This window comes from Salvia splendens, chromosome 10 (genome assembly GCF_004379255.2).
Source record: "Salvia splendens isolate huo1 chromosome 10, SspV2, whole genome shotgun sequence".
NCBI lineage: Eukaryota > Viridiplantae > Streptophyta > Magnoliopsida > Lamiales > Lamiaceae > Salvia > Salvia splendens.
In genome coordinates this window covers 2441966-2468612 of record NC_056041.1, presented here as the reverse complement: position 1 = coordinate 2468612, position 26647 = coordinate 2441966, and the positions used below count along the sequence as shown (strand labels likewise).

Sequence of the window (26647 nt, the reverse complement as noted above, 5' to 3'; positions counted from 1 at the left end):
TATATATAAGTATGAAAATTTATTTTTTGTATATTTCTTTTTTGCCCTATAGTAATTGACTTGTATTTTTGTCAATCTTCTATCCAAATTCATCCGTTTACACAACTTCCTCCATACACTACACTTCTAGAAGTCAATGTCTTTGAATTTTATGTTCACTTCATTTTGTAACATTACAAACTCATTACAGAGGGGTTTCAACTTTCAAGTACATCGAGTTTTGTACAATCAAAATCCAAAAACTACAATGAAAACTACCAGTAATGTTACAAAGAAAATGGAAGAAATTCAAAGATGCATGCTGCAACGGAGGATTCCTCAGTAAAATTTTGTACTGTACATCCTTTTTCTACTGTGCTACAACGGTTTTGATGTGTGCAAAACGCCATGCACTAGGCGACACGGGAATATATAGAGCTTTATGCCGTAGGGGAGACGGAATCAGAGTCTTTGATGAGCAGAGCTCGAATGCACTATGTCTGGCACTTCTACATAATCATCAAGTTCATCCTCGTCGTCTGAGGATAGGATAGATGGACCCATCCATGATTTGAAACCATCAGTGAAGCGTCTCTCCACTTCTGGTGTGACTTCTGTTGGGGTTGCTTCAAGCATCTCCAGCCCAAAGTTTCTACCACCTGTCTCCCTCTCATCTAGTACCACTGCTGCTTTTCTTCTCAGAAAGAAGGCAGCTCCTCCGTGCAAAATGACGAAGGCCCATGATGCGATTTCATAGCACCAGAACAGAGGCAAAGAGCAGTAGTTGCTACCAAGTGTGAGCAGAGTGGAGCCAAGGAATAGTGCGAGAAGACCAAATATGATGGAAAACACGAGATTCAGTATGGATAGACATCTAACACTGCCTGCAGGTGACAACAATGAGTAACTTTATAAGATATCAAGCACAAGAAAGAAAATGGTAATGACCAAAACTAAAATAAAAGGTCTACAACAACTTGTATTAATTGCTGTGCACTTATATCATGCCAATCTTTCGAAATAACAAACAGCCATTTACCACTAGAACCTACATCCCCACTGATTCTCAATTTAAGAATAGTTAAAAAAAGTTCATTCATCAGCTATAAGCCTATAACTTAATAAAGAAATGACGTTCAAGTTAAAACAGAAAGATAAAATATTGTACCTCTTCTAGAAGCACAGTAATTGTTCTCAACAACCTTCAAGCATCCATTTCGTGTGGGGGCAGTATAGGCAACGATGATTCCTGTATGACAAGCAACAGTTATTAATAGTAATTTGAAAAAATGTGATGGATACACCTATGCTGACAATGTAAGATAAAAAAATACTCCTCATTAAGTCTATGGAACAAAACCAGTTGGAACATGATATTGTCGGATGTCATTATTGATCTCCGAGAGAGTTTTTTAGGTGATGTAGTCGATAATCATTTGCAAAGGAAGTATGGCCATGAGAAATGAAGAATGTATTCTTCTATAACAAGCAATTAGAATCATTACTCCTATATTGTCCCCATCAAAACCTCCCTACCAATCACCTTACTGGAGACAAGGAACACATTAAACCCTCTTAGTACTTTTGTCCATATATTCCCTTTTACAAGCACAAATGAGAAGGTCTTCCGAAACATAAAAGAGACTCATCTACGGGTTGTACTTACAGAGTACATTTACCATATACTGGTGGTCTGTGTATGGAGTAGAATTTTAACACCGAGCTTTGAGACCACCCCAAATTAGCTAAGCATTTCATTGTAGAGTTGTAGATATGTAACAGCCAGATTTCACAATATGTGATATTGAAGCAAAACAATGGAGGTTAGTTGTTTAAAGAATGAAAGCATAATCAAAATCCAGAATTCCTCACCAGCAATCAAGTAAACCGCTGAAACCGCGAAAAGCGTCGAGGACGGAAGAAACATAACCATCCAGTAGTAATCAACCGTCTCCTGATCCGTGAGAACAAACGCGTTAGTTAGAAGATCCAAGTCTCCTTCCCCGGTGAAATTGACTGGCAGAACGGCCGGCGCAGATTGTCGGCGGGAAAAACTATTTTGAAGCTGATCGCGGTGGAAACCGAAATGGCGAGCTAAATTAGGGCTAGACGATAGATAACATCATTATATACTTTTGCAATAAATCCAGGGCCTTTCGAGAAAACTTAAAATATGTGAATGATACTTTTAATTTGAAAACATGAATACAACCCAACTAGTGACAAAATTATGACTCTCATGCAATACAAGTATAAATGGAGTTGAGTAAAAGCCCTTAATTTATTTGAATAACCTTGTCCTCATCTGAAACATCCGACGTAAGATCCTCCAACTCGGCCGGCAAGGCAATGGAATCTTTTCGAGCTCAAAACAAGCTTTAATACGTCTACTCCTATTTTTTTCGTATGAGCAGTGGATTCTCCGATTTCGCATACTACACACAGTCAACCTTCTAACCAATGGCATTTCCAGCAACTTTAGCTAATCCTACGTTTCCCAGCCAAGGATGGCTGATTTCTCCCTCAATTCACTCTCTCTCTTCAAAAAATCTCTCCTTTCGAAATGGGTCTTTGTATATGCAGCTCAGGGTAGCCCAAAGCCCTCATTCAAGCATCTCTTCTGGTAAAAGTTGAATTTTTTATGATGTATTTGGGAATTTGGTGATACTGGATTCTGATATTAGTTTAATGGTGTTGTAGAAACGGAATTGGGACAAATATTTGATGTCCCACTTCTTTCTTGCTCAGAGGTTTGTTTCTTTACCTTATTTCTGTATGTAATTTATTGAAAATTGGGAAAGAAAGACCAATTTTTTTATGTATGTAATTTATTGAAAAAAGAAGTAAGCATGATTTATTGTATTTTTGTGTGTTGATAGAGGAATTATTCTAGACAAAGATTAAAAATTGGGAAAGAAATACAAAAATTTCAAGAAGGGCCTTTTGTGATTTTGGAGTCTTTAAATCCTATGCCAATTGATATGGAGTAGTATATAATTAGAATTGGAGGAAGATTTGGGGTGTAGTTTTAAATTTTGTTTTCTTATACTTGAAGGCAACTGAAAGACTGAGAACTTTTCGGTCGAGCTACGAGAGCAAGCAGCAGTATCTGGCAATGTATTCTAGCATATTCGGTGGAATAACAACCGATCCAGCAGCAATGGTGATCCCGATGGATGATCACATGGTGCATAGAGGGCATGGAGTTTTTGATACTGCAGCTGTCATGGACGGGTTGGTATACAATGAGTATTTCTATACGGATTTATGATTATCGTGTGCTCGACTACTTGATGCTTTTGTGAGGAGTTTGCTAAATTGGTGCTTAAATTTGTTGAATATGCGTGGTGCTTCGTTCTTGGTAGAAATGATACAAACTTGTGATACGTGCTTCATATCCCTCTCTTTTCAGAAGAGCATTTGATCACAAGAGGGCGCGAGTTTTTTGATACTGCAGCAATTGTGGGTGAGTTTGTATCCTATGAGCTAGTGGTTCTACACGGATATATGTTTGTCGCATGCTTGCTTACTTAAATCACTTGTTTCTTTATGAGGGATTTGTTCAATGTGTGGTGTTTGATTCCCTTATCTGTTTAAACGAGCATTTGATCAGATGGTGCATAGAGGGCATGATTTATAACATGTTCTCGATTAACTTCTTTTTATGGTGGATACGATGCAAGATTTATAACCTGTTCTCGATTAACTTCTCTGTTCAAAGCAGCGTGTGATCAGAAAATATGGTAACACGACTTTGGTATTTCACTGTGGCTTTATTGTGGATCGAATAGGCTGAGAATGAGATAGAATAATATTTACACTGTGTATACCTTGTGTAACTACTTTTTGTTCATAGCTTAATTTGGTGATAATTATACAATTTCTCTTTGAATCTCAGATATCTTTACGAGCTGGATCAACACCTCGATCGTTTCATTGGATCGGCTGCAATGGCCAAGATAAAGCTTCCATTCGATAGGGAAAGCATCCGAAGAATACTCATACAAACCGTGAGTGCTGCTAAATGTAGGAAAGGGTCACTAAGGTATTGGCTTTCAGCAGGACCGGGCGATTTCCAGCTCTCTCCATCTGGCTGCCACAGATTGTCTCTTTATGCCGTTGTGATTCAAGATGAGTCGGCCTCCAGTCACAGCGGCATAAAAGTAGTAACATCTTCAGTTCCAATAAAACCTCCACAGTTTGCTGTGATGAAGAGTGTGAACTATCTTCCCAACGCACTGTCGAAGATGGAGGCTGAGGAGAAAGGCGTGTATGCTGCCATTTGGCTGGATGAGGACGGTTACATAGCCGAAGGACCTAATATGAATGTGGCTTTTGTCACAAAGGGAAAGGAACTTGTGATGCCAAAGTTTGATAAAATTCTCAGAGGGTGCACGGCCAGGAGAGTTTTGGTGCTTGCGGAAAGTTTGGTGGAGGAGGGAACACTTCGTGGGATACGGCTAAGCGATGTAACCGTGGAGGAGGGGAAGGAAGCCGATGAAATGATGCTCATCGGGAGTGGAGTTCTCGTTCATGCAGTCGTGCAATGGGATGATCAAGTGATTGGTGATGGTAAGATTGCTTCCTCTTTATCAACAAGCATACAGCACTTAAAACCGCCCTGGTCGATTTTCAGCCGGCCCGGCCCGACCCAAAGTTTGGATACCTAGTGATATATCAATGTTTTTGTTTTGGCAGGCAATGTAGGTCCGGTGGCTCGGTCTCTTTTGAATCTCATTTTGGAGGACATGAAATCGGGTCCGGACACGGTTAGGGTTGTTGTTCCTTATTAACCCGATTGAGATCTTTTTTAGCTGCCGGTTGCTGTGAAGCTGTCGGATTATCAATCATCTCTGCTCACACAATATATGAAAATTTGTGTCACATGAGATTTTAATTTCCAATAAAAGAAATTTTAAGTTGCAATGTATGTGAACTTTCTTGTTATCAGTATTTATTTGTCTGTACACAAGTTGAGTATCTCTATATTTAAGATTCATTGGCCAAGAGAGCAAGATGCCCCAAATCCCATCTAAATTTTATGACTCAAGTTGATTGAAAACATTCCATAAATTAGTATTTGTGGCTTGGACTAATGAAGAACATCTAGAACAATTTTGTTTGCACTGTCAAATTCCTTTATCTATGTCATATCAATAAATACATTCTTGTACGTATTAAATAAATACTATAGCCACCCATTATTTGATTAAGGAAATTATGCCATGTGACTTTAATGCAATTTTGAAGTAATTAAACATTTAAATCATGTTTTAGTTGATTTAGCCTGAAAAGCAAAGTCTTCGTTGATTGCAGGTTTAACTTTTTAAATAGGATCACGATTCATGGCATGATTTATCCAGCTTTTATAAGTTTTTAAAGATAAATATATAGTTTTCAAACAAAAATGATGGCGTGGATCAGCAAAAAAAAAGTATGTCTGACTCTAATAAAATTCAACAATTATTTCATATTTTAAATACAGAATAATAAACCGACCAATAAGCCAACCATATAGGCTAAAATAGCTTGAGTCATACAATTCAACTTAATTATACATATCAAGTCAACTTGGGTGGTCTAAGAATACATTTATAGAATTAGGATTATCCTAAAATCACAATCGAAATTAACTTGGGTGGTCTATGAATAAATTTATAGAATTAGGATTACCTTGAAATTAAAATCCAAATTAAAATGACAAACCTACCACTATTAATTAAGAATTTTAAATTTAAGAGTAGATTCAACCTTAGTATGTTAGTTAATCACATGGCAGACTTACTAACTTATATATCGCATGTTACTTGATTATCTATGATTTCATATAGCAGATTGTTTGAAACCATATGTCAAGTTGATTGCCTATGTATAACAGATTGTTTGCTACGTATCACAAATTATTTGCCTAAGTTGTCATTTTAATTATGGTGTCACCATAATACTTTGATTTCGTATCGCAGATTGCTTTGAACCATATACCGAGTTGCTTGCCTATATATCACATATTGCTTACGTAGGTTGTCATTTTAACTACGATATCAACATATTGCACTTATACAAATATTCGATAACGAAATAATTGAAACGCATTTATATAGGAGTATGAATTTTTAGTTTTGTAGTCTATTTTTGAAAAAGAAAAGCAGATTGAGGAAAAAACCCAGCAAAATAGTCCCATTGATAATGTCATTTTAATAATTTCTCATTTTATAAAGTATCATTAGTAGGACTGTGGAACAAATTAAAATGGAATAGTTGTAAACTCACAAAATCAATAATTGAAAACACGCAGGCCGGCCCATATAAAAAGCCGATGTGGCCCACCAAAGCCACTATTATTATCAAAGGCCACCACCACCGTCCGATCCTCATAATCGGCGGCGTCAGTCATCGATAAAACCGAACAGATCCACGCGTCGCAAATTTATTGGTTCACCCATTCAATACTTCAACCCCTAAACTTGATTTTTTTTTGTTCGTATTTTTTTTCTAGATTCTGCAATCCCAAATTTACAGAACTGATTGAAACTAGCGATCGGATCCCCCGAGGCAACTATTTTTGTCGCATAAACGATTTTGGTATTCATTTCCAAGATTTTTCGATTCTCGGGGGAATTCGGCGGTAGGTTTTCGCCGGCGCTGACGCCTAGACTCCAATTCGCAGAGGATTTAGGGTTTGTGGATTGAGAAGATGGTAAATGCTATGGTGGATAGAGCTACCAGCGATATGCTGATCGGGCCGGATTGGGCTATGAATATTGAGATCTGTGATATATGCAATCACGATCCTGCGTAATTTTCTCCTCTTCTTCTTCTTTTCCTTTTTTGCAAAAACAAAAACAAAATTAAATAGAAAAAATAGAGGCATGTTTGCTGTGAGCTCTGACTTTATAAAATATTTTTTTAACAATTTCCCTATATTTTAGGAAATTATGTAGCTACAGCTTTCACGGAGTGGAAATTATGTAGCTACAGCTCTGACTGTTTTGCTGGTTTTTTTTTTCTCGATTGATTTATGAGAATCACGGATGGGTTGGGGGAGTTTGTGTCCTTGTTGAAGATGAGTGGTGTTTTGTGAACTTATGCTCAATTTTGTTTTCACCAGACAAGCGAAAGATGTTGTTCGAGGTATTAAAAAGCGTCTTGGTAGCAGGAATCCGAAAGTTCAGCTGCTTGCCTTAACAGTAAGCTTAATTCAATACCCTGACACTAACACTCTTGTGTGATTTTACGTGCACAAGATTTCTGTCTTTTCAAATAATCAAACGAGTTCATACTAGTTGGTTTGTCTGCTCTGTTTGTTAATGCTCAATTGGGCTGGGAATAACAGTATTGTCACTGAATACAAATTTCTGGGGCTCCACTCCTCTGGTTGATAACAGTTCTCTGAATATATATGTAAACAGGCTTTTTCTCACATATGACACAGAAGTTGGCAGTTCCCAGCCTCTCAAAATTCTCTATCTGGTTGTTGTGTTGGATTTCAGATACGTTTACTTTTCATTAATGTAGAGCATGGTCAATTGCAAACTGGTGCAATTATTCTCTTCTTGCAGAACTTTGGAGAAGGCTTGGGGAATTATCAAGTTCTTGTAATTCAATAGGATATTAGGATGACAACTGTATTCATGTTTATATAATCTTTTATAAAGGAACTATAGAAGAGCACAAAACATAAGTTGGGAAAACCTAGTTTTCTGAACTATAAAGAATGATCTGTTTCTTGATCGTGGATGAGGATGTTTGAGGTGCATTATTTTGAAAACTGAGATACTATAACTCTAGTTAGTATAAGAATTTAGAAACACAGAAATTTTTATCGCGACCCAAAGAGAGAAAATATGCCTGCACTCTGGGAGAAATTGAAAACTGTATTTGTTAAGACCAGTGATCTTCTACTTGTGGAATTCAATGGTATTCAACAACTGAAGAATGTTAATAGAAAAGGGGCATAAATTACAATAAAGTAACAAAAGAGGCTAAAATGTTGGACTGTACACTTAAACAATGAGCAAGTTCCTGTTGTTTGACTATTTAACTTTTTTCCATAACTTTGAAGAAGTTACTTATGATAATACCTTCCTGCAATTTCTTGAATGGGAATCCTTGTAACCACATAGATGGGATCAATTATGCATATTTGCTAAGATGGGATAATATGTGAAAGGAATTGATTACTTGTTATTGTCCAGAGGATTCTAAGTGGCTGAAAGTAAGGGGTGTGTGTATCGTATATGATTACCATATGACATGCAACACAAGGGAGGGTGAGAATGCATAAATTGTGGTATGAACTATCTGAAAATGCATTTGTTTTCCCTTTCTTGTGGAGGCACATATCCTTGTAATGGAAATTTTTTTCAAACAGTTCAGTCACTTGCAAATGTTTTCATTGCATAACTGTAGCTATTGGAGACTGTTGTGAAGAACTGTGGTGATATGGTCCATATGCATGTTGCTGAGAAAGATTTGCCTCATGAGATGGTGAAAATGGTGAAAAAGAAGGTATCTGGTTCATAGATGTTCCCACTATATATCATTGTCTTGATTTGGTGCCTCTGCTTTTATTGATGCAAAATTTATCACTGCAGCCAGACTTCCATGTCAAAGAGAAGATATTGATTCTAATAGATACTTGGCAAGAAGCTTTTGGAGGACCAAGGGCAAGATATCCTCAGTATTATGTGGCATACCAGGATTTATTGGTACTTATGCTAGTATCTTCTTGTCTTAACCCTTATTTTCTGAAGCATACACACAGTGGTTTCTTTATTTCTTAATGCTTCTATTATTTGTGTCTTTCCTATCAGCGTCTTGGTGCAGTTTTCCCTCAGAGATCTGAGAGGTCAGCTCCTGTTTTCACACCACTGCAAACACAACCCTTGACATCTTATCCACCGAATATTGGCAATCCAGTACCTAGAGCTGATGGAGCTGAGTCTTCTGCAGAAGCTGAGTTCCCAACATTGAGGTGCATTATTCTCGAAAAAGAAACATTTAAATGGTTTTCAATTTTCACAGAATTATGGCATGCGAAGGTATTTTTCATTTTATTGGAAGTATGCAACATGCTATCCTTTATCTAATATGATGCCGCCTACCTGCATCTTATCTTTTTACTCACTGGCTTAACAGTTCACTAACAGCTATGTAAATGGGGCTCATACCTAATGGATTCATGGAGATAATTCTCATTTGCTAAAGTTTAAATTGTGAAGATTAAAACATTTCTAGATTTCGCTTCTTATTCATTGTTAAATAATTCAGTTCTTATCGAGCATTTGAAGTTATTAGCTTGTACCGAGTAAAAGCTAATTATCAGTTTATCACTTATAAAATTTTAACCCTGCAAAAAAATGTGGCTACTTCCTATCCTGATGTTTTATGTTTGGAATTCTGTTTATCTGATATTGTCTGCATCACTGGTTTTATGCCAGCTTGACGGAACTTCAAAATGCACGAGGTATCATGGATGTCCTATCAGAAATGTTGAGTGCTTTAGATCCTGGAAACAAAGAGGTATTACTACACTGAGGATGGAACCTTCTCAGAATATTCTGTTCTTATGATTTGCTTGTCCTGCGTTGTTAATAGAAACATAACTCACTCATACTATGTATATGTTATTTTATATAGTTGTTGCTTGACTCAATTTATAATTAAGACATTGAACTCCAAGTACCTGTTGGCAGGGAATTAAGCAGGAAGTCATTGTTGATCTGGTCGAACAATGTCGTACCTACAAGCAAAGAGTAGTGCACCTTGTGAACTCAACTTCGTAAGCTCTAGTTTACTTGCAGTGTTTATCATTTGTTTTGGTTTAGTTTTGCTACATTCATAGTCTTGTTTGTGATAATATTTTGTAAGAGCGCATCTAATTAGTGAATGTCCTGTAATAGATGTTGAAAAATGATACTTCCATCTGGTGCATTTAGTTTTTAGGTATTTATTCTTCTTCAGATGTCTGAAAAATTTATGTTATCACTTCAGTTGCTTTTTAGAAGCTGGTATTTTATTTGGGCTTAGCAACTTCGTACTCACAATGTGAGTTGGGGTGAACTGCCTTTTACTCCCTCCGTCCAACTTTAGGAGTCCCGGTTTACTATTTTAGTCCGTCCCACATTAGGAGTCCCGGTTTACTATTTTAGTCCGTCCCACATTAGGAGTCCCGGTTAGAATATTCCATAAATGGTAATATGCCCCACATTCCACTAACCTCATTTCACTCACATTTTATTATAAAACTAATTGTATATAAAAATGGGACCCACATTCCACTATCCCTTTTCACCAACTTTCCTTTACATTTCTTAAAACCCGTGCCGAACTCAATGGGACTCCTAAAGTGGGATGGATGGAGTATTTGTTAGATTAGTATTCTCTGATATAGATTCATCATATTGTTCTAGTTTAGGGGAAAACGCTGTAAATGGTGTATGTTTTTATCTGTAGTTGCTGCATGATTGTATGCTAGTTAGAACTACGATCTTTTAATTGAGTGCCTTCTGTGTATGCTTTTGTGGATATCAAGTTGCTTCTGTTACACCTAGTATTGATGATTTGATGTGACCTCTTATCCATTAGTTATATGAATTCATGGTGATGGATAGATGATAGATCATAGAATGATCTACAATATCTACAGAGTATAGTCTTCGACTATGTAGTACTATATACATCTACCACCAAAGTTTGTATTTTCTAACTGTACTAGTGGCTTGTACCACAGTGTCATTTTTGATGATTTTTTGTCAAAGAAAGTGTGACGCATCAACTATTTGGGCTATCCTTTGATATTTTCTTCCTGATTTAGGGACGAATCACTATTGTGCCAAGGGTTGGCACTGAACGATGACTTGCAACGTGTACTGGCAAAGCACGAAGCACTTGCCTCTGGTGTTGTCCCTGTTCAGTCAGAGAAGTTAAATCCTGAACCACCTAAAGCCTTGGTACCTGTTGATTCTCCTCTTATCGACACTGGTGATACCAAACAATTAGATCGAGGGTAAGTTTCAAATATGCCCTTGTATATATATGAAGTATCCTTGTTCCATATGGTTGTTTGTATTTTCTTCTTCGTCTTTTGGTCTCTTGCAATGAGTTTTTGCATTCGAAACTTATCTCAAGGTGATTATGAATTAAATAGGGATTGATGTTATCACTTTTTTGCAGCCCTACATCGAGTATTAGCGTAGGGACGACACAGTTGTCTATCCCTCCTCCCACGACTAATGGCCAGTTGTCAACTCCTGTAAAGGCTGACCCAAAGATAGATCTATTGAGTGGAGATGACCTCAACGCACTGGCACTTGTTCCTGTGGGACAGCCCCAACCAACTAGCCCCGCCGCTTCTCAGCACAACGCTCTTGCACTCGTCGACATGTTTTCAGATGGTAATAGCAATCAACAGCCGACTCCTGTTGGACACGTCTATCCTTCTCCTTCCCAGTTTCAGCAGCCACAAGACTCTCACGCTCCGCAGCCTTCTGCATACCCAAATGGCACCTGGAACGGTCAAGTAACCCAACAGCAGCAACCACCCTCACCAGTTTATGGTCATATGACCCAACAGCAGCAGCCACCCTCACCAGTTTATGGTCAAATGACCCAACAGCAGCAGCCACCCTCACCAGTTTATGGTACAAGTTTACTTGATTTTATATAAACTACCCCCATCCCCCCCAAAAAAGGTAGGTTTCGTACCTGAATCATCCCTATATTTTATCTTTTTGTGTCATAGGCGCTCAGGTAAACGACTCCTTCCCACCTCCGCCATGGGAAGCACAACTTGACAGCAGTCTGCCTGCAGCAAACCAACCTCAAGAAATGCAAGCAACTCAAGGACTAGTAAATCATGCCCAACCATCGCCTAGTGGCGCTTATGTTACAGGTCCACAACCCATGGCTCATGATCAGGCAGTGCTTGGTGTGTATAATGGAGGCCAGTTCACAGCAATGCAGAGCAACCAAATGCAAGATCCTTACCCGATGCAGAACCCACAGCAGCACGCGGTTATGTATCCGCAGCAAATGCAAGCTAATCCTCAGATGGGATACATGTATCTTCCTCAACAGATGTACAACAACCAAATGCCTGCTGGTTATGGATATGGATACAGCTATGGCCAAGGCCAAGGTCAAGGTCAAAATCAAATGCAAAATGCGTACTTTGCTCAGCAAACCATATCTGCAATGTCAGTAAGGGATGACAGCGGGCTGAGAAATCCGGCATCAAACATTCTTCCATCTGGAAGGCAGGCTAGGGCGGAGGACAAGCTATTCGGGGACCTTGTCGACATCTCTAAGTTCAAACCGGGGAAGACAACACCAGGTAGAGCTGGGAGCATGTGAAGAGAGATAGAGATGGCCTTCTTTGACTGCTGGTGCATATATATATTCTTCACCTTCATGTGTCGTCATGCCTGCATTTCTTTTCTTTTTGGTATTTATTTGTTATGGATTTCTTGTTAGTAGAATCAGGTACATTTTCATTGTAGAAACGGAAACTCGTATAAAAGAAAATAACATTTTTCACTTTTTTGGTTTGGCTGGGTGCATCGATTGGCATACTTTGTAACGCATCTTCGGGTACTATATAAAATTTCGTATCTGAAAAAAATATTGTTTTGCTTTGAATGTTTAGTGGGAATATAATTCTTTTTTTTATAAAAATTGCAGAGCTTGGGTTCGAATACACTGATAGGCAAATTCAAAATATTTCTATTTATTACATAAAAAATTAATATATAAAAATGATACTCGTATCAACCTTTTAATTTATACTACTATTTAATTTGTTAAAAGTTAAAACTCGGTTGAAAAAAAAAGGAAAACACTGCGTGGGCCAGTGTATTATAAATACATAATTTATTACATAAAACAATTATAATATATAAAAATGATATTGCGTCCTTGTTAAAACGTGGGTGTATTATTATTAAGAGTAAATGCTAAACATATGATATGACGTTTTTACAATTTTGGTTGTAGACATTACGTTTTGAATTATTGCATCCCGCATATTTGAACTCGGGCCAAAATCAATCCATTTTGGACAGCTTCATCTAAAAGTAACAGTCAACGGCTATTTAGCCCATTGATCGAATTAAACCTTTTTTTATCAGATTTTTTAATTATTTCAAAAATAAAAATTAAAACTCATCTTTATGTCTGAGTCTTTATTTTTCGTGTTGTTGATATGTAAGATATAATACATTGAATTGATTTTACGGTTATTTATATGGACATCATTAGTCTTTATTATGAAAATCAGATTCACCGTAATTGATTTTATCCAAAAATAGCATTAGGTTAGTTAGTCTATATAGTACATAAATTATAAGTATGGTAAAAAAATACAGAGGTATTATTATGGCATAGAAATATTATATCAATTAATCATTTTCCTATTAGAAAATTAATTAGAATGTATTTGTGACTGTCCAATCCAGCAATTAAGCAATAATTATCACACATTATTCCATAATTAGCCTATTAATCGATCAACATTTGGCATAAAAACATTATGTCAATTAATCATTTACCTATCAAAAAAGTTTAGAATGTATTTGTGATTGCCCAATCCAAAGAAATAATTACCACGCGTTATTCCATAATTAGCTTATTAATCGATCAATATTTATGCATGGTGGAAGGGTTGAGGAAATAAAATTGCATTTCATACCTAAAAGCCAAACTTATATTGATATAAAGTTGTGTATCAAATCACCTAGAGCTGGAATTTTTCAAATTCTGAATGGCGAATCATCGAACCACATACCTCCTTGTCCTCCTCATCTTCCACTCCATTTTCCTCGAATCCCGAGCTTGCCATCCTACGGATAGAGAGGCGCTCCTCAATTTCAAGAGAAGAATCACTGCCGATCCCTCGAGATTGCTTGAGTCCTGGATTCCTGACAAAGATTGTTGCACTAGATGGGAGGGAATCATGTGCGACACTTCAACGGGTCGTGTCCTCAATTTGACCTGCCCCGGGCGTTATTGGGACTCTGAATTGGGGCCAATAGACACCTCAATGTTGGGCGGATTCGCCACCAGTGTTCAACATCAGTAAGGTAACTACTTTGGTCGCATTGTATAGTTTTAACTTTTAATGACTATCATAATCTCTAAACTATGCAAATGCAGGCATTGATGAAAGCATGAGACGATACACTTGCATCAACAACGGCAAGTCAAGTCCTAATCCCAAAAGGAGATTGGAGGCTAAGCCAAGCCCTCATGGTCAGGGCGGAACAAGGCCCCCGATCAATCTGAACATCCAAGGCAATGTCAAAGCATACTCGGAGCTAAACAAACTCCCTAACAAGATCGGCCAATGGACAACTGATAGGGTTTAAGTTCCCTATCGAGAGTTTGTAGAGCACGCGAAGATTGAATAGAGCGAAAGAGATAATTCCCTAGTTGAAATTCTAGGGTTTTAGGAACAAGAATGAGAATAGAAGTTTATTTCATATTTCTCAATGCATAAAAGAGTACATAGACCTCTAATTTATAGAATACTAACTAGACTCAATAAAGATAAAGATTGCATAAAAATAGTAATAAAATAAAATCAAGAAAGATATGTTGGAAATCTTGGGCGAGATATGTTTGACGAGATTCACAAGATCGATGGCCTATCAATAACCATCAACAACGAGATAGATGTCATGTCATTCATCCCGTGCGACAATATCAGGATCGGATTCATTCATCTGAAATACACTGGGAAAAAGCCCGCAAACACTACCACAAGATGCAAAAACATCAAACCCGTCTTCTCCGACACGCAGCCTCCCCGTGTCTGCTAGCTAGCTACATTACTTAATTTGTGGATTATTAGCTTCGTTTCATCCCCATATATATTTGTTCCTTCTTTCTTCACAATTTGTTTTAACACTAATTTTATGATCTACGAGTATGATTTATGATCAAAGTCGTTTTTTGTTGTTCAAATTGATTGTTCAGTGTATCGGAATCAGGGACGGAACTAGAAATTGGTATAAGCCGGTGCTTAAATCTAACAATAAATACGGTAAGACGCACGATGCCCCTAGAATCTCTGGTAGCAAATAGTCTTCTCTAGTAGTACTAGTGGTCGATGTATCCAGGATTTTCGATTTGAAAATCCGAAGAAAATATTAGTATACGCATAGATAGTGACATGGACAATCTAAGAGTCCGCAAATTGAGCTGCTAAAATATTAATTTAATATAAATATCTTATTTCATCAATGCGCGATTACTTGTCCCACTTTGGCTCGTTTTGAATATTAAAAATGTAGTGAAAAAAGTTAGTGGAATGTACGTCATTTATATGGAATATTGATTTTTTAATAAAATATAAGTGGAATGTGGGGTCTATTGATCAAATTAGTATAAGGTAAATGAATATGTATTGGGAGACATATCAAAAGTAAATTATGAGACGAATAATTCGGACAAAAAAATTAATAAAAAATTTTATTTATACAATATATTATCATACAAATTAAAAATAATAAATTTTGAAATAGTATTTAGTTCCTTAATCATTTTTAAAGATAGATGAATCAATATTTATATATTCCTCAACTAATAAACTCACAAAATAAGAAATGGAATATCATTTAATAATGAGGTAAGATCCTCTACTAATACTACTATCCCAAAATCAGAGCATCGGGTGCTATCCCATTGATGACGCCGTATTAGTGACTTAACTCAAGTAGGAAAAGTTTAAATTTATTACTCAATTTTTAACCACAAAAATTCTGCTTTGGATTGAAAACATATTCATGTAATACAATGAATTTTATTTAACAAAATGCAAATTGGTGCTTAAATAAAACCAAATATATTGCTGCCTAAATAAACTAAGGTAAATTAGAGGAGTAACTAGACCGAATTTTAAATATTTTTATTTTCCTAATCACACAAAATAAGAAATAGATATAATCATGATCTCTCTTCTCAATGCATTATCATATCCTTACACTTACACCCTCTTTACCCCTCAGTCCCTCACCCTTTCCGTTCTCTTTTTCGAGCTTCTTTCTCCAGCTCTGTGAATAAAAGCTTAGAATACTAAATGAATCTAGGAGGACGGCACCGGCCAAGCCCCCGCTGAAGCGGGGGCTTGGACTAAGCTATCTCCGTCCCTGATCGGAATGACATGAGTTTTAAATTTTCAATAAATGATTGAAATTATGTTGAGTAAGAAATACAAATAAGCATTTAAATGCTGTTTATTTAATAGTGATTGTGGATGTTGTGTAAATAAGGTATTTATGAACCTAAACAGAATATGGAGTACAATACTTATGAATAAAAAAATATCCGTCCACGTTTGATCATTTTAGATTGTTTACAAAACAATTTTCAATTTTTAAAATTTTTTCCTTGAATTTTATTTTTAAATTTATACTCCGTACTCCATATTTTAATTAATTTTTTCTTTTAATACTAAGATTATTGATAGTGTATATAATTACAATTTCAGTAAAATAGAACAATACAAGGTGATTTGTGGATACAATATGTGAATCCGAAACGTGGAGATTGGTTGGTGAAGTTTCTCATTACTTCTCTTGCACTGTCCAACTCAAATTTATTGTTCTTACACCTTTTAGTGAATAAAACCGCAAATGATTAGTATATATGATTATATCATACTATAAGAATATGGTCTTGTAAAAATTGATAAAGGAGAGAGAGAGAGAGGTCTATATTATCACAAAAGATTGTATAAACATTTATAAATAGTAGTGGTACAAAAATATGAAATCCTAATCTGGTTGAACCCCCTAGCATTTACAGAACGATTCTTGCAGCATTACGGCAAAAAAGGGCTCATCTGCCTTTCGATTATGTACTAGTCAATCACCGGCAACGCATTTGCTCCATAGAAGCCTAGGGGACTTCCGGCTTTTTTCTCGTTTCTGCAATGCACCAACACAAAATTGAAGCCACAAGTGATGAGTCCATTGAGATACTTTTTGATTGAATTCATTACCTTCTATGGAGCCACAGGTGATGAGTCCATTGAGAAAACAGCGAAGCTTGGTTAGAACAAGCCTTTCTTGTTCAACATATAACTGGTCGGGGCCAAGTGCAGATGCTGATTCTGAGTTGGTCCTTGTATCAGATTCTGCGACTGTAGATGGAGCATTATCCGCCATAAATGCTGCATCTCGTTCGTCACACATTAATGCAAGTGTTCCTGGAGACAACGGTCTCCCATTTTGAATATCATAGCCATCACTTTCACGCAGCGAAGCTCTATCCCTATTTCCTGTGTTTTCTGGAAACTCCACAGCATTCTGTTGGTTTTGATGATCATTACTGTCTTCATAGTGCCCACACAAAGTTGCAGCCCTATTCACATCAATGCCACCATTGATCATTTTTCGTTCTTCTGGGGAGGTAAATACAAAGGGAAAGTCAAATTTAAGTTTGATATATATACAGTAACACAAGAATATGGTTCTTAGTGGTCAGCTAATCCATCAAAGATTGGAAACAGTACCACAAGAAAATGGTTCTTAGTGCCCTCTGGAATAAAAAATTAGGTTGCAGATATTCTAGTCTCCATATCCAAAACGATCAGCGATTGGAAACTGTACATTCTATAACTCTGAAGCGGTATAACATACCTGGAAGAGTCTTGGCTGCTTCTGTTGAAACTTCAACCAAATGTTTGCAGAAGTCATTGACATGTTGTAATCGGAGGATGCCACTTAGAGGAGACCTTCAACCATAGGAAGTAATTAAAATTTTTAGGCCAAGACACATGGTTACTCACAAGTTCATACACATCCACAAGGATCTAGATTTACCTGTACAAGGATTTAGAAAATCCTAAATTAGTAGGGTCTGGTTTAGACGGCTGAACAAATGATGGCAAATATGAGGTTCCAGGTGAGAAGCAAGGTTCCTGACTACAAGGAAGATTTCATCAGATATCAACCAATCAGTTTATATAGGAAAATGAAATTGATGAGATGACCTTAAATTTTTCGTTCAGTATACATCAAAATGATGAGACATGTTTGAGAACCTCCAATTTCTATATACCTCCATGATTAACATCTGCTAGACTCATGGCTTTAGGAAAGTTGTAATTGCTAGTACATGAACTAAAAGGCCAAAAGTTCTAAAGCTCGTCACTTCAGAAAAGTAGGAATTCATAAGGTATACTGTGAACAGGAGTCTTCATAAAAGCTACGTGCAACAAATTTGAGAGAGGAAACAGCAGAAGCAGAGAGCTAAAGGAAGTAGAGGGGGTGAGAAAATAGAAAAGCAGAAAATGCAAATAGTATTCAACAAGAACCTGGTGAGATTCTGGAAGCCATTTAGTAATTTTTCCCCTAGATGTCTCATCAAATGCAACTTTCTTCTTGCTTGGAGGTCCAATAGCTCCATTTATAGCTGCGTTGGCTTGCTGGATAAATGCCACTGAATCTGCTGAATGGTGATATAGACGAGCTTTCCTCTCTTCACATCCTTCAAAGTTTTTGCAGTCTACGCATTTACATTTGTCGGAACAAGGAATATTTGCCTGGAAGCACTCGCAATACTTCTTGAGACAACCAGTTCTTTTACAATTGCATCCCCTACTCTGCTCTGCCTAAAATTCAATCAATCATATGAAATCATTCCTCTACAAATAATACAAATTTCAAGTCAACTGAAGATATAAACATGAATGACAATGGACATTTTCCGCATTTTTTAATGATAGGGGAGATTGTATACAGAGATAAACAGAAGAAAGAATAGGCAAAATAAGAGCAATACATTCATCAAGATAATAAATCCCTTTAAGCAGAAGGTTAATGACAAATTGTGAACTATAATTTAATTTAAAAGGAGTCAACACAAAATCATAGAATCATTTGCATACCCCATAAAAGGCATCGGGTTTTCTCTCCAAAACTGCACCAATTGCTTCCTTCCGATCAGCCTCTTTCTCTTTTGTATTGTAACAATTGACGCAGTTACATCCATCACAGTATACTCCATTAGCAAAGCATTCACAATACCTATTTTTCATTACAAGCAATCCCAAAGATCAAAACTGGTCCAACTACATACTAACAATTTTTTATACATTCACAGCCAAGCTAAATTCAAAGACGCTATATCGTTTGATACTTTGATACATATACTTACAACTTCAAGCATCTTGAATTCTTACACCTGCATTGCTTCTGCTTCTTCGGAGTGCCACCATTCTGTTCAGGATTGTGTTCTCGTGATTTTGGGGACTCCATTTTCCTAAAATGGATAACAAGATTTATTCAAAGTACTAATATCTATGTGATAACAAGGAAGCGAATTGCTAAATTTCAAGCAGCGGTTATCGCATTGTAAATAGGATGCTAGAAAAGGCTAATTCAGTTGACAAGCACTAATAAAAACGCTGATCCAAAATCAACAAATATAAAAATCGAGGCCTTACAGCAATGGCTGCAATGCAAGCTTAGGCGCATGCACCGGCGCTACTGGAGGCGATTGTGGTTGCTCCGCCATTTGAGGCAATTCTCGATGCGGCGACTTTGGAGGCATCACCATCTTTCGCGGCGGAAATTTCGTTCGCGCCAACTGGCGCGGCGCCGACTGAGGCCCTAAAACTGCACTGGCGTGCTGCGAATTCGCCTCCTCCAGCCACTTTGGCTGCGAATTCCCCTTGACATTAGCATTCGCCGCGGCAGCCGTGAAATTAGCCGCGAAATCAAGCTGCCTCATCATCGGCGCTGCTTCTCCCGCTCCTTCTCTCTGCTCCATCCTTGATTCAGGAAAAATCACTTACAGTCTTTGAACATCAAGCATTATTGTACAGATTTAACGCTCGTCTTCAGCAACAAAAACAATACACAAATTCAAATCTTTCTCTCTCTAAAAACACTAATCACCTCCCCGTATCGTGAGATTTAGCTCTCAGAGACGATTGCAGGTTGGAATCTTGTGCGCGTTTCTACGAAAATTGAATCTTCTTGTTTTTCCGCAAAAGGAAGCTAATAAATAGGTTTAAATCTTTGAGGGAGAACGAGGTTTGGGAATTTTTTAGAGAGAGAAAGTAGAGGAGTGTATGAGTTTCGCTGAGTTGTGGGTTTCGATTTTATTCAAATCTTTGAAATTTCAATTTTTGAGAATATACGGTAAAGATGAAGGTAGGGTTTGGATTGACGGCTGAGATTCAAACCCCTTTTCTCCTGTGACTTTCCATCCAATTCCTTGGCGGTTTCAAAGTTAAACTTTAAAAAATAAAGAGCCAATCATCAATATTCATTCCACAATTTTAAAATGAACTAAAATCACGAATTTAAATATATTTTTAGTTACTCCATAATAAAAAAAAATCATGTTGCATACGTATAACATATTCGTAGTATTTTCTTAACCGATGTCGTTTTCCCTTATGAATTGAGAACATTGCTTAATTTTATCATTAGTGATGTTCCGATATGATTTTTTCGGCTTTCATATCTTGTATATTTCACTAAAAATTTCATTACGAAGTAATTGAGAATAAATCTACATTTGATGATTATGATTTTGTTGCTTAAGTTGTAATTGATTTAATTCAATAGTAGCATTTACAACTCTGATGCACAATTGATTTAATTCATCATAGCATTAATCACTTTGATGAATAAGTTCATTACGGTTTTGAAACATAGATTGGAGAACAAAATTTTACTTTGATAAAAAATTAAAATAATGAAATAGACATCTACTCGACTGAAATTGGAGGGAAAGGAGAGAATAGAACCGGAGAGGCGTTTGTTTAAAGCTTAGTCAAAGGGCAAAGGAAAAGGAATTAGAATGACATCGAGACCTGAATTTTGGCGCTAAAGGAGGTATAATATGGTGCGGATGCAAAACGATGCACCTTGACATGTGGCTTCATGTCATTGGCGAGATTGTCCAGATAGATTGCAAGAGACGAAAACTATTTAATTGACACACGAACTTTAACAGAAAGTGGGCCTTTTGGGCCCACTGTTGTCTTTTTATTGCAGGATTTTAAAATTTTGAAATTCGAGGCTCATTTTCAATAATTAATGGAGTACTAGTGTGACTGCCAACGTCCCAAATCCCTAAAATAAAAATAAAAATAAAAATAAAAATAAAAATAAAAATAAAAATAAAAATAAAAATAAAAATATGTACAATGATAAAAATTATTACTGTACTACTTTTTTTCATAATTTATCTACTCCACTACAATTAATGAAATTGGTATCAATTAATAATAATTGGAATTTAATAACATATTTATTTCTTTGTTATATTTTTCACATTAATTTTTTTTATTTTTATCCCAATTGTTTTCAATTATTATCTCACAAAATTCGCCATTCCTCCATTTCTAATACAATTTATATAATAAAATGTGACCCTTTATCCTCTCACAGTATATTTAATTTGATTATGTTTAATTTATAGTAGTAACTTTTTGATAATTTTTATTTATTTATTTTGGTTGTCTAAGTGCTCTGACCAAGATATAACGATAAGTAAGAAAATACTATATATACGTGCGATAGAAGAGTTTGAAACAAAATTATTAAGTGGTAACGTCACTATAATGTAACAATATGTATATATTATGTTTATAGAGTACTATGTTCAGGTTTAAAATGTGAAAAAATATATTAATTCAGTGTACATGACTATTATGATTCTGAACTTGTTATTGGTCCGATTAATCTCACTTATGTTTGAATATGTATATTTCATTTATAATGTAGTAATATAATCTTTCATTCTTTCTCATCATATTGTTATATTGTGTAAAATATGTTACATATTGACCATTGTATATAAACAAAAAGGATAAAAAGATAAATTTCACATCAAATTAAAGTACTACTAGGGAAAATAAAAGGAGTTTGTGTGACGACAATCAATTACGTGAATATGGGTCTATTCAATATGTAGCATCACATAAGATTTCGAAAATTCAATTGCCTATATATTTTATTCAACTAAAAGTTTCATGAACTATGTGCGGATGTGACATTTAAAACATTATGTATCTATATATTTATGATATACTAGTAATTTATATGTTTACAGATAATAGGAGTATAACATAAACAAAAAATGAACTAATAGATATTTACGTATTAATTATAGTACTAAATTATGTTTGATGTGACTTCAAATATTTAGCTATTTAAAAAAATGTAAGTGCATCAATATATGTCTTCTTCTTAGTGCAGTTTGAATTGACATATTCTACCAATTTTCAATTATTCGATATCAAGTGGAGTAATAAACTATAGTTGACAGATTTATACTAGTATTTGATTTTATATATAAATAAACACTGTAGGTATCCACTCAAAAGTAGGAATGTTATTACTATGCAATATTCATGATGATGATAACTATAGTGTTGCCAATATATCGAGATTAATAGTATTTGACTATCAATTTTATTTTTAAAACATGTAATCAAATATGAAGATATGTAATCAACTCTTTAGTCTTTATTGTTATATTGATTTTTATAATTTTAGACAGAAAAAATATTATCTCATGAATCATGATACGTTAATAGAAAAAGATAATAATTGTCACATCGACAGAAACATGATCTTTGTTTTTTTACAGTGTGTAGTCTCAAAAGTGTTAAAAATATACCTTAATGTACTTTGAATAAATACTTATTCTTTTCATTTTGTTTTCTGTTTCTGTTCTGATAATTGGCTATAGGTAGGGTTTTTCTTGACATTTGCATCGTGATTGCGACATTTCATAACTACCGAGTTAGTTTCATTTTTATTACAAAATTTATCTTTAAATAAATTTACATAACAGTTAACAAAATGAATATACAATGTCATTATTAATTGAGCCACCAAACTTTGCGCGATAACGTATAAATGACAAATGACAGATAATCAAACCCTCATGTACCCTCCTTAATTTTCACAAGCCATAAAAATAATCAATTTTCAAATACAATATTCGTTTTTGAGGGAGAAATTACGACTTGGAACTGTCAATTCGTCTTTTATAATATCATTATCTATTATTGTATTGCTTCAATCATGAAATTTACTGTACTGAAACCCATCCTTCTGTATATATGGTACCAAAAAAGAAGTATCCTACCTTCATTATATGATTAGAGTCAATGTGTACCCTTATAATAGTAAATCATAAACACTCGATTTTCTTTTTTCACGTTTTGAATTCCAAATGCGTATTAAATGTTAATTTCGAGACTTAAATTTGGGCAGGGCTCCCTTGTGCGCATGCGCACGGGGTGCACACGGTGAACTCGAAAAAGGCGAGGGAGGAGTCGGTGGAGGATGATACAGTGGGAGGCAACGGAGAAGGAGGAAGAAGGATGGGGAGGAGAAGATGTAGGGAGGAGGCCATTAACATGGCGTGCACATTTGTGCATTGGGCCAAATACCCTAATATATCTATATCAGTCTCGACGGCCCAAAACACTATTGATATCTTACTTTTTAATGACCACATAAATAATTATGTGTAATGGGCTAATTACCCTAAAATATATATGAATTTCTACGGCCCAAAATACTATTAATGCCCTACCGTTCATAATACAACATTTATCGCTACCGCAAAATTATGCATTTAATAACAAGTACATATAAGTTCACATTCATTTTACTTTATACCTATATTTTACTATGTATGGAAGAAAAGAAGATGTAGGGAGGTAGCCATTAGTATTGTGTGCAATTTAGTGCATCGAGCCAACTACCCTAACATATCTATATCAGTCTCGATGTCCCGAAACACTATTGGTATCTTATGATTTATAATAGAACATTAAACGCTACCACAAAATATGCAATTAATGACTACATAAATATCAGTGTGTGCATTGGGGTACATATCGTAAAATATTTTTATGAATCTCTACGGCCCAAAATACTACTGATGCCCTACCGTTCATAATACAACATTTATCGCCGCTACAAAATTATGCATTTAATAACAAGTACTGGACATATAATTTCACATTCATTTTACTTTATAACTATATTTTTCGATGTTTGGACGCAAAGGAGATGTAAGGAGGCATCCATTAATAATGGGTTCAATTTTGTGCATTTTGGCCAAATACCCTAAAAATCAATATCAGTCTTGACAACTCAAAACAATATTGGTGTCTTGCAATTCATAATAAAACATTAAACGCTATAACAAATTATACATTTAATGACCACATAAATAATTGTATGTGTATTGGGCTAAATACCGTAAAATATTTTTATGAATCTTGACGGCCCAAAATACTATTGATGCCCTACCGTTCATGATACAACATTTATCGTTGCCACAAAATTATGCATTGAATAATAAGTACATATAATTTCACAACCATTTTACTTTATAACTATATTTTTCAATGTTTGGATGCAAAGAAGATGTAAGAGCATCCACAGTGGGGCGCCCTAAAGCCCGCCCTATGCACCGCCACGTCAGCATTTTATCCTCATGTCCTTCCACCAGCAATGGGGCGCCCTAAGCATTTTCTTCTATTTGAATACTAAATAACTACAAAAATTGGGGAAAACCTTCATTTCATTTATAAAATTAATACATTACAATGCGAATTAAAAAAAACACAAACTAATTGACGGCGGTTACGGGCCCACACTTTTTCAAGCATGTCATTCATGAGCTGCGCATGGTCGTGTTGGTTGCGCATTGAGGTCTGTCTAGATAGAACCTCATTGAAGCCCGTCGGTAATCCTCGAGTGGGGGGCTCGGTCGCCGTGCTGGAGGAGCTAGATGTACTTTCGTCATCGGTCCAATCGGTGATGCTCTCACCTTCATGTTCGACTATCATGTTGTGCAAGATTATGCACGCATACATGACATCGGCGAGGACTTTCTTGAACCAGAGATGACCCGGCCCTTTCACTATTGCCCACCGTGCTTGGAGCACACCAAATGCCCGCTCCACATCTTTCCGCGCCGCCTCCTGCCTTTGCGCAAATAAAACTCTCTTCTCACCAATTGGGCGGCTGATCGTCTTCAGAAATGTTCGTATGAAAAATAGAATGACAATCGAGGTTTAAATAGATAAATTTTGAATTTTAAAAAAAATAAAACGCGTTGCATCGTCCGCGGACTAAGCGTAGGGTGCGGACGACGCATCGTCCGTCGTCCACTGAGCCACAGTGGCGGACGATAGTGCGCCCGATGCATCGGGCGCGCTATCGTCCGCCCCACTGTGGATGCTCTAAGGAGGCAACCATTAACATTGCGTGCAATTTTGTTCATTGGGCCAAATACCCTAAAATATCTATATCAGTATGGACACCCAAATAATATTTGTATCTTACATTTTATAATAAAACGTTAAATACCATAAAATATGCATTCAATTGACTAAATAAATAATAGTGTGTGCATTAGGCTAAATACCCTAAAATATCTATATCAGTATCGATAGTCAGTTCATAATAAAACGCTGCCATGAATTATGCATTTAATGAACACATATATAATAATATGTGTATTGGGCCAAATACCCTAAATTATTTTTATGAATCTAAATGACCCAAAATACTATTGATGCCCTACCGTTCATGATACAACATTTATCGCCGCCACAAAATTATGCATTTAATTTCACAAGTATTGTACATATATTTTTCGATGTTTGGATGCAAAGAAGATGTAAGGAGGCAGTCATGAACATTGCGTGCAATTTTATGCATTAGGCCAAATACCCTAAAATCTATGTATCAGTTTCGACAGCCCAAAACACTATTGGTATCTTACAGTTGGGCTAAATACCCTAAAATATCTATATCAGTGGCATTAATAATAAAACGTTAAACGCCACTACGAATTATGCATTTAATGACCAATATTGGGCTAAATACCATAACATATTTTTATGAATCTCGACGGCCCAAAATACTATCGATGCCCTACCGTTCATAATACAACATTTATCGCCGCCACAAAATTCGACGGCCCAAAATACTATCGATGCCCTACCGTTCATAATACAACATTTATCGCCGCCACAAAATTATGCATTTAATAACAATTACTGTATATATAATTTCACATTCGTTATACTTGAGGCCTATATACTTTACGATGTTTGGACGGAATCTATCTTATTAATGTAATTTACTGATTGCAAAATACAGATTGAAAAAAGAAAATGAAACCCTAGCCCATCTTATCCCTACCTACCTCATTTTTCTAATGAGTATGATTATTTAATGCATTTTTCCTTCTTTTCCATTTTGTATTTTGATACCTTCCTTCTTTATTTTCTCGAAGACTTTAGGGTTCTTTTTTTCTCTAGCAGCCCAAAACCCCACCCCATTCTCACTTTCTTGCAGTGGTATCCACGCACCAATGAGCGTCGACTTAAGTGCCTGGACCATATTTTTTACCAGACAGCGACCGTTTAACGATCCTCGCCGTTCAGCGCGTGTGGGTCACGGTTGGACTCTCATTTGACTAGGGTTTCGGGCATCGTTGGTTGTGATAAACATCGCTCTTAAATGCTGCGCTGGCGCTTTCTGATTGGCTGGATCATTCTCTCTCTCTATGCAAACACATGGGTTTGTATATTGTAAGTATACACGCCAAAAATCTGTACGTATAGGGCGACAGTAAACTCAAAATCAGAGAAAAAGAAATATCAAATCAA

General features: G+C 36.1%; 4 protein-coding genes across 11 annotated transcripts; 2 read left to right on the top strand and 2 right to left on the bottom strand.

Annotated features, from left to right (window-relative positions):
- Window positions 1-137: 137 nt before the first annotated feature.
- Window positions 138-2413, bottom strand: LOC121751555. Of its 3 annotated transcripts, none has more exons than XM_042146307.1 (5): window positions 2274-2413; window positions 1852-2084; window positions 1659-1724; window positions 1148-1228; window positions 138-863 (listed from the first exon to the last, which is right to left on the bottom strand). In XM_042146307.1, the coding sequence occupies exons 1-5, from the start codon at window positions 2411-2413 to the stop codon at window positions 442-444; spliced, it is 942 nt and encodes a 313-aa protein (XP_042002241.1). In that variant the 3' UTR covers window positions 138-441. The 3 variants fall into 3 exon arrangements, with proteins under 3 accessions (XP_042002241.1, XP_042002243.1, XP_042002242.1); XM_042146309.1 differs by having other exon boundaries at window positions 1852-1933; window positions 2274-2366; XM_042146308.1 differs by lacking the exon at window positions 1659-1724.
- A 15-nt stretch (window positions 2414-2428) lies between these two features.
- Window positions 2429-4910, top strand: LOC121751553 (D-amino-acid transaminase, chloroplastic-like). Its single transcript, XM_042146306.1, has 5 exons — window positions 2429-2602; window positions 2680-2729; window positions 3035-3213; window positions 3878-4551; window positions 4678-4910. The coding sequence occupies exons 1-5, from the start codon at window positions 2440-2442 to the stop codon at window positions 4770-4772; spliced, it is 1161 nt and encodes a 386-aa protein (XP_042002240.1). The 5' UTR covers window positions 2429-2439; the 3' UTR covers window positions 4773-4910.
- A 1512-nt stretch (window positions 4911-6422) lies between these two features.
- On the top strand, window positions 6423-12527 carry LOC121751958 (TOM1-like protein 9). Of its 3 annotated transcripts, XM_042146794.1 has the most exons (11): window positions 6726-6774; window positions 7088-7166; window positions 7389-8269; window positions 8389-8487; window positions 8574-8687; window positions 8793-8953; window positions 9420-9501; window positions 9675-9760; window positions 10796-10987; window positions 11155-11621; window positions 11723-12527. In XM_042146794.1, the coding sequence occupies exons 4-11, from the start codon at window positions 8422-8424 to the stop codon at window positions 12331-12333; spliced, it is 1779 nt and encodes a 592-aa protein (XP_042002728.1). In that variant the 5' UTR covers window positions 6726-6774; window positions 7088-7166; window positions 7389-8269; window positions 8389-8421; the 3' UTR covers window positions 12334-12527. The 3 variants fall into 3 exon arrangements, with proteins under 3 accessions (XP_042002727.1, XP_042002726.1, XP_042002728.1); XM_042146793.1 differs by lacking the exon at window positions 7389-8269 and having other exon boundaries at window positions 6423-6774; window positions 11155-11537; XM_042146792.1 differs by lacking the exon at window positions 7389-8269 and having other exon boundaries at window positions 6428-6774.
- Window positions 12528-16666: 4139 nt separating this feature from the next.
- Window positions 16667-20052, bottom strand: LOC121753263 (protein tesmin/TSO1-like CXC 5). 4 transcript variants are annotated; one of them, XM_042148494.1, is made up of 9 exons: window positions 19881-20052; window positions 19427-19753; window positions 19138-19242; window positions 18869-19007; window positions 18296-18592; window positions 17802-17899; window positions 17619-17713; window positions 16979-17380; window positions 16667-16904 (listed from the first exon to the last, which is right to left on the bottom strand). In XM_042148494.1, the coding sequence occupies exons 2-9, from the start codon at window positions 19750-19752 to the stop codon at window positions 16876-16878; spliced, it is 1491 nt and encodes a 496-aa protein (XP_042004428.1). In that variant the 5' UTR covers window position 19753; window positions 19881-20052; the 3' UTR covers window positions 16667-16875. The 4 variants fall into 4 exon arrangements, with proteins under 4 accessions (XP_042004428.1, XP_042004427.1, XP_042004429.1 ...); XM_042148493.1 differs by having other exon boundaries at window positions 19427-20052; XM_042148495.1 differs by having other exon boundaries at window positions 16979-17377; window positions 19427-20052.
- Window positions 20053-26647: the final 6595 nt, after the last annotated feature.

What these genes read in the sequence shown, in the direction of transcription:
- LOC121751555 (XM_042146307.1), bottom strand. Translation starts at nt 2,413, where the DNA reads ATGCGAAATCGGAGAATCCACTGCTCATACGAAAAAAATAGGAGTAGA. An exon ending in AGCGGTTTACTTGATTGCTG is followed by an intron (nt 1,725 to 1,851) that starts GTGAGGAATTCT and finishes TGAAATGCTTAG; the next exon opens with CTAATTTGGGGTGGTCTCAA. An exon ending in ACACAGACCACCAGTATATG is followed by an intron (nt 1,229 to 1,658) that starts GTAAATGTACTC and finishes CTTGTCATACAG; the next exon opens with GAATCATCGTTGCCTATACT.
- LOC121751553 (XM_042146306.1), top strand. Translation starts at nt 2,440, where the DNA reads ATGGCATTTCCAGCAACTTTAGCTAATCCTACGTTTCCCAGCCAAGGA. An exon ending in TCATTCAAGCATCTCTTCTG is followed by an intron (nt 2,603 to 2,679) that starts GTAAAAGTTGAA and finishes ATGGTGTTGTAG; the next exon opens with AAACGGAATTGGGACAAATA. An exon ending in ACTGCAGCTGTCATGGACGG is followed by an intron (nt 3,214 to 3,877) that starts GTTGGTATACAA and finishes TTTGAATCTCAG; the next exon opens with ATATCTTTACGAGCTGGATC.
- LOC121751958 (XM_042146792.1), top strand. Translation starts at nt 6,674, where the DNA reads ATGGTAAATGCTATGGTGGATAGAGCTACCAGCGATATGCTGATCGGG. An exon ending in ACCAAACAATTAGATCGAGG is followed by an intron (nt 10,988 to 11,154) that starts GTAAGTTTCAAA and finishes ACTTTTTTGCAG; the next exon opens with CCCTACATCGAGTATTAGCG. An exon ending in GCCACCCTCACCAGTTTATG is followed by an intron (nt 11,622 to 11,722) that starts GTACAAGTTTAC and finishes TTTGTGTCATAG; the next exon opens with GCGCTCAGGTAAACGACTCC.
- LOC121753263 (XM_042148493.1), bottom strand. Translation starts at nt 19,752, where the DNA reads ATGGAGCAGAGAGAAGGAGCGGGAGAAGCAGCGCCGATGATGAGGCAG. An exon ending in GGCTTCCAGAATCTCACCAG is followed by an intron (nt 17,900 to 18,295) that starts GTTCTTGTTGAA and finishes CCTTGTAGTCAG; the next exon opens with GAACCTTGCTTCTCACCTGG. An exon ending in CACCTGTGGCTCCATAGAAG is followed by an intron (nt 16,905 to 16,978) that starts GTAATGAATTCA and finishes GGTGCATTGCAG; the next exon opens with AAACGAGAAAAAAGCCGGAA.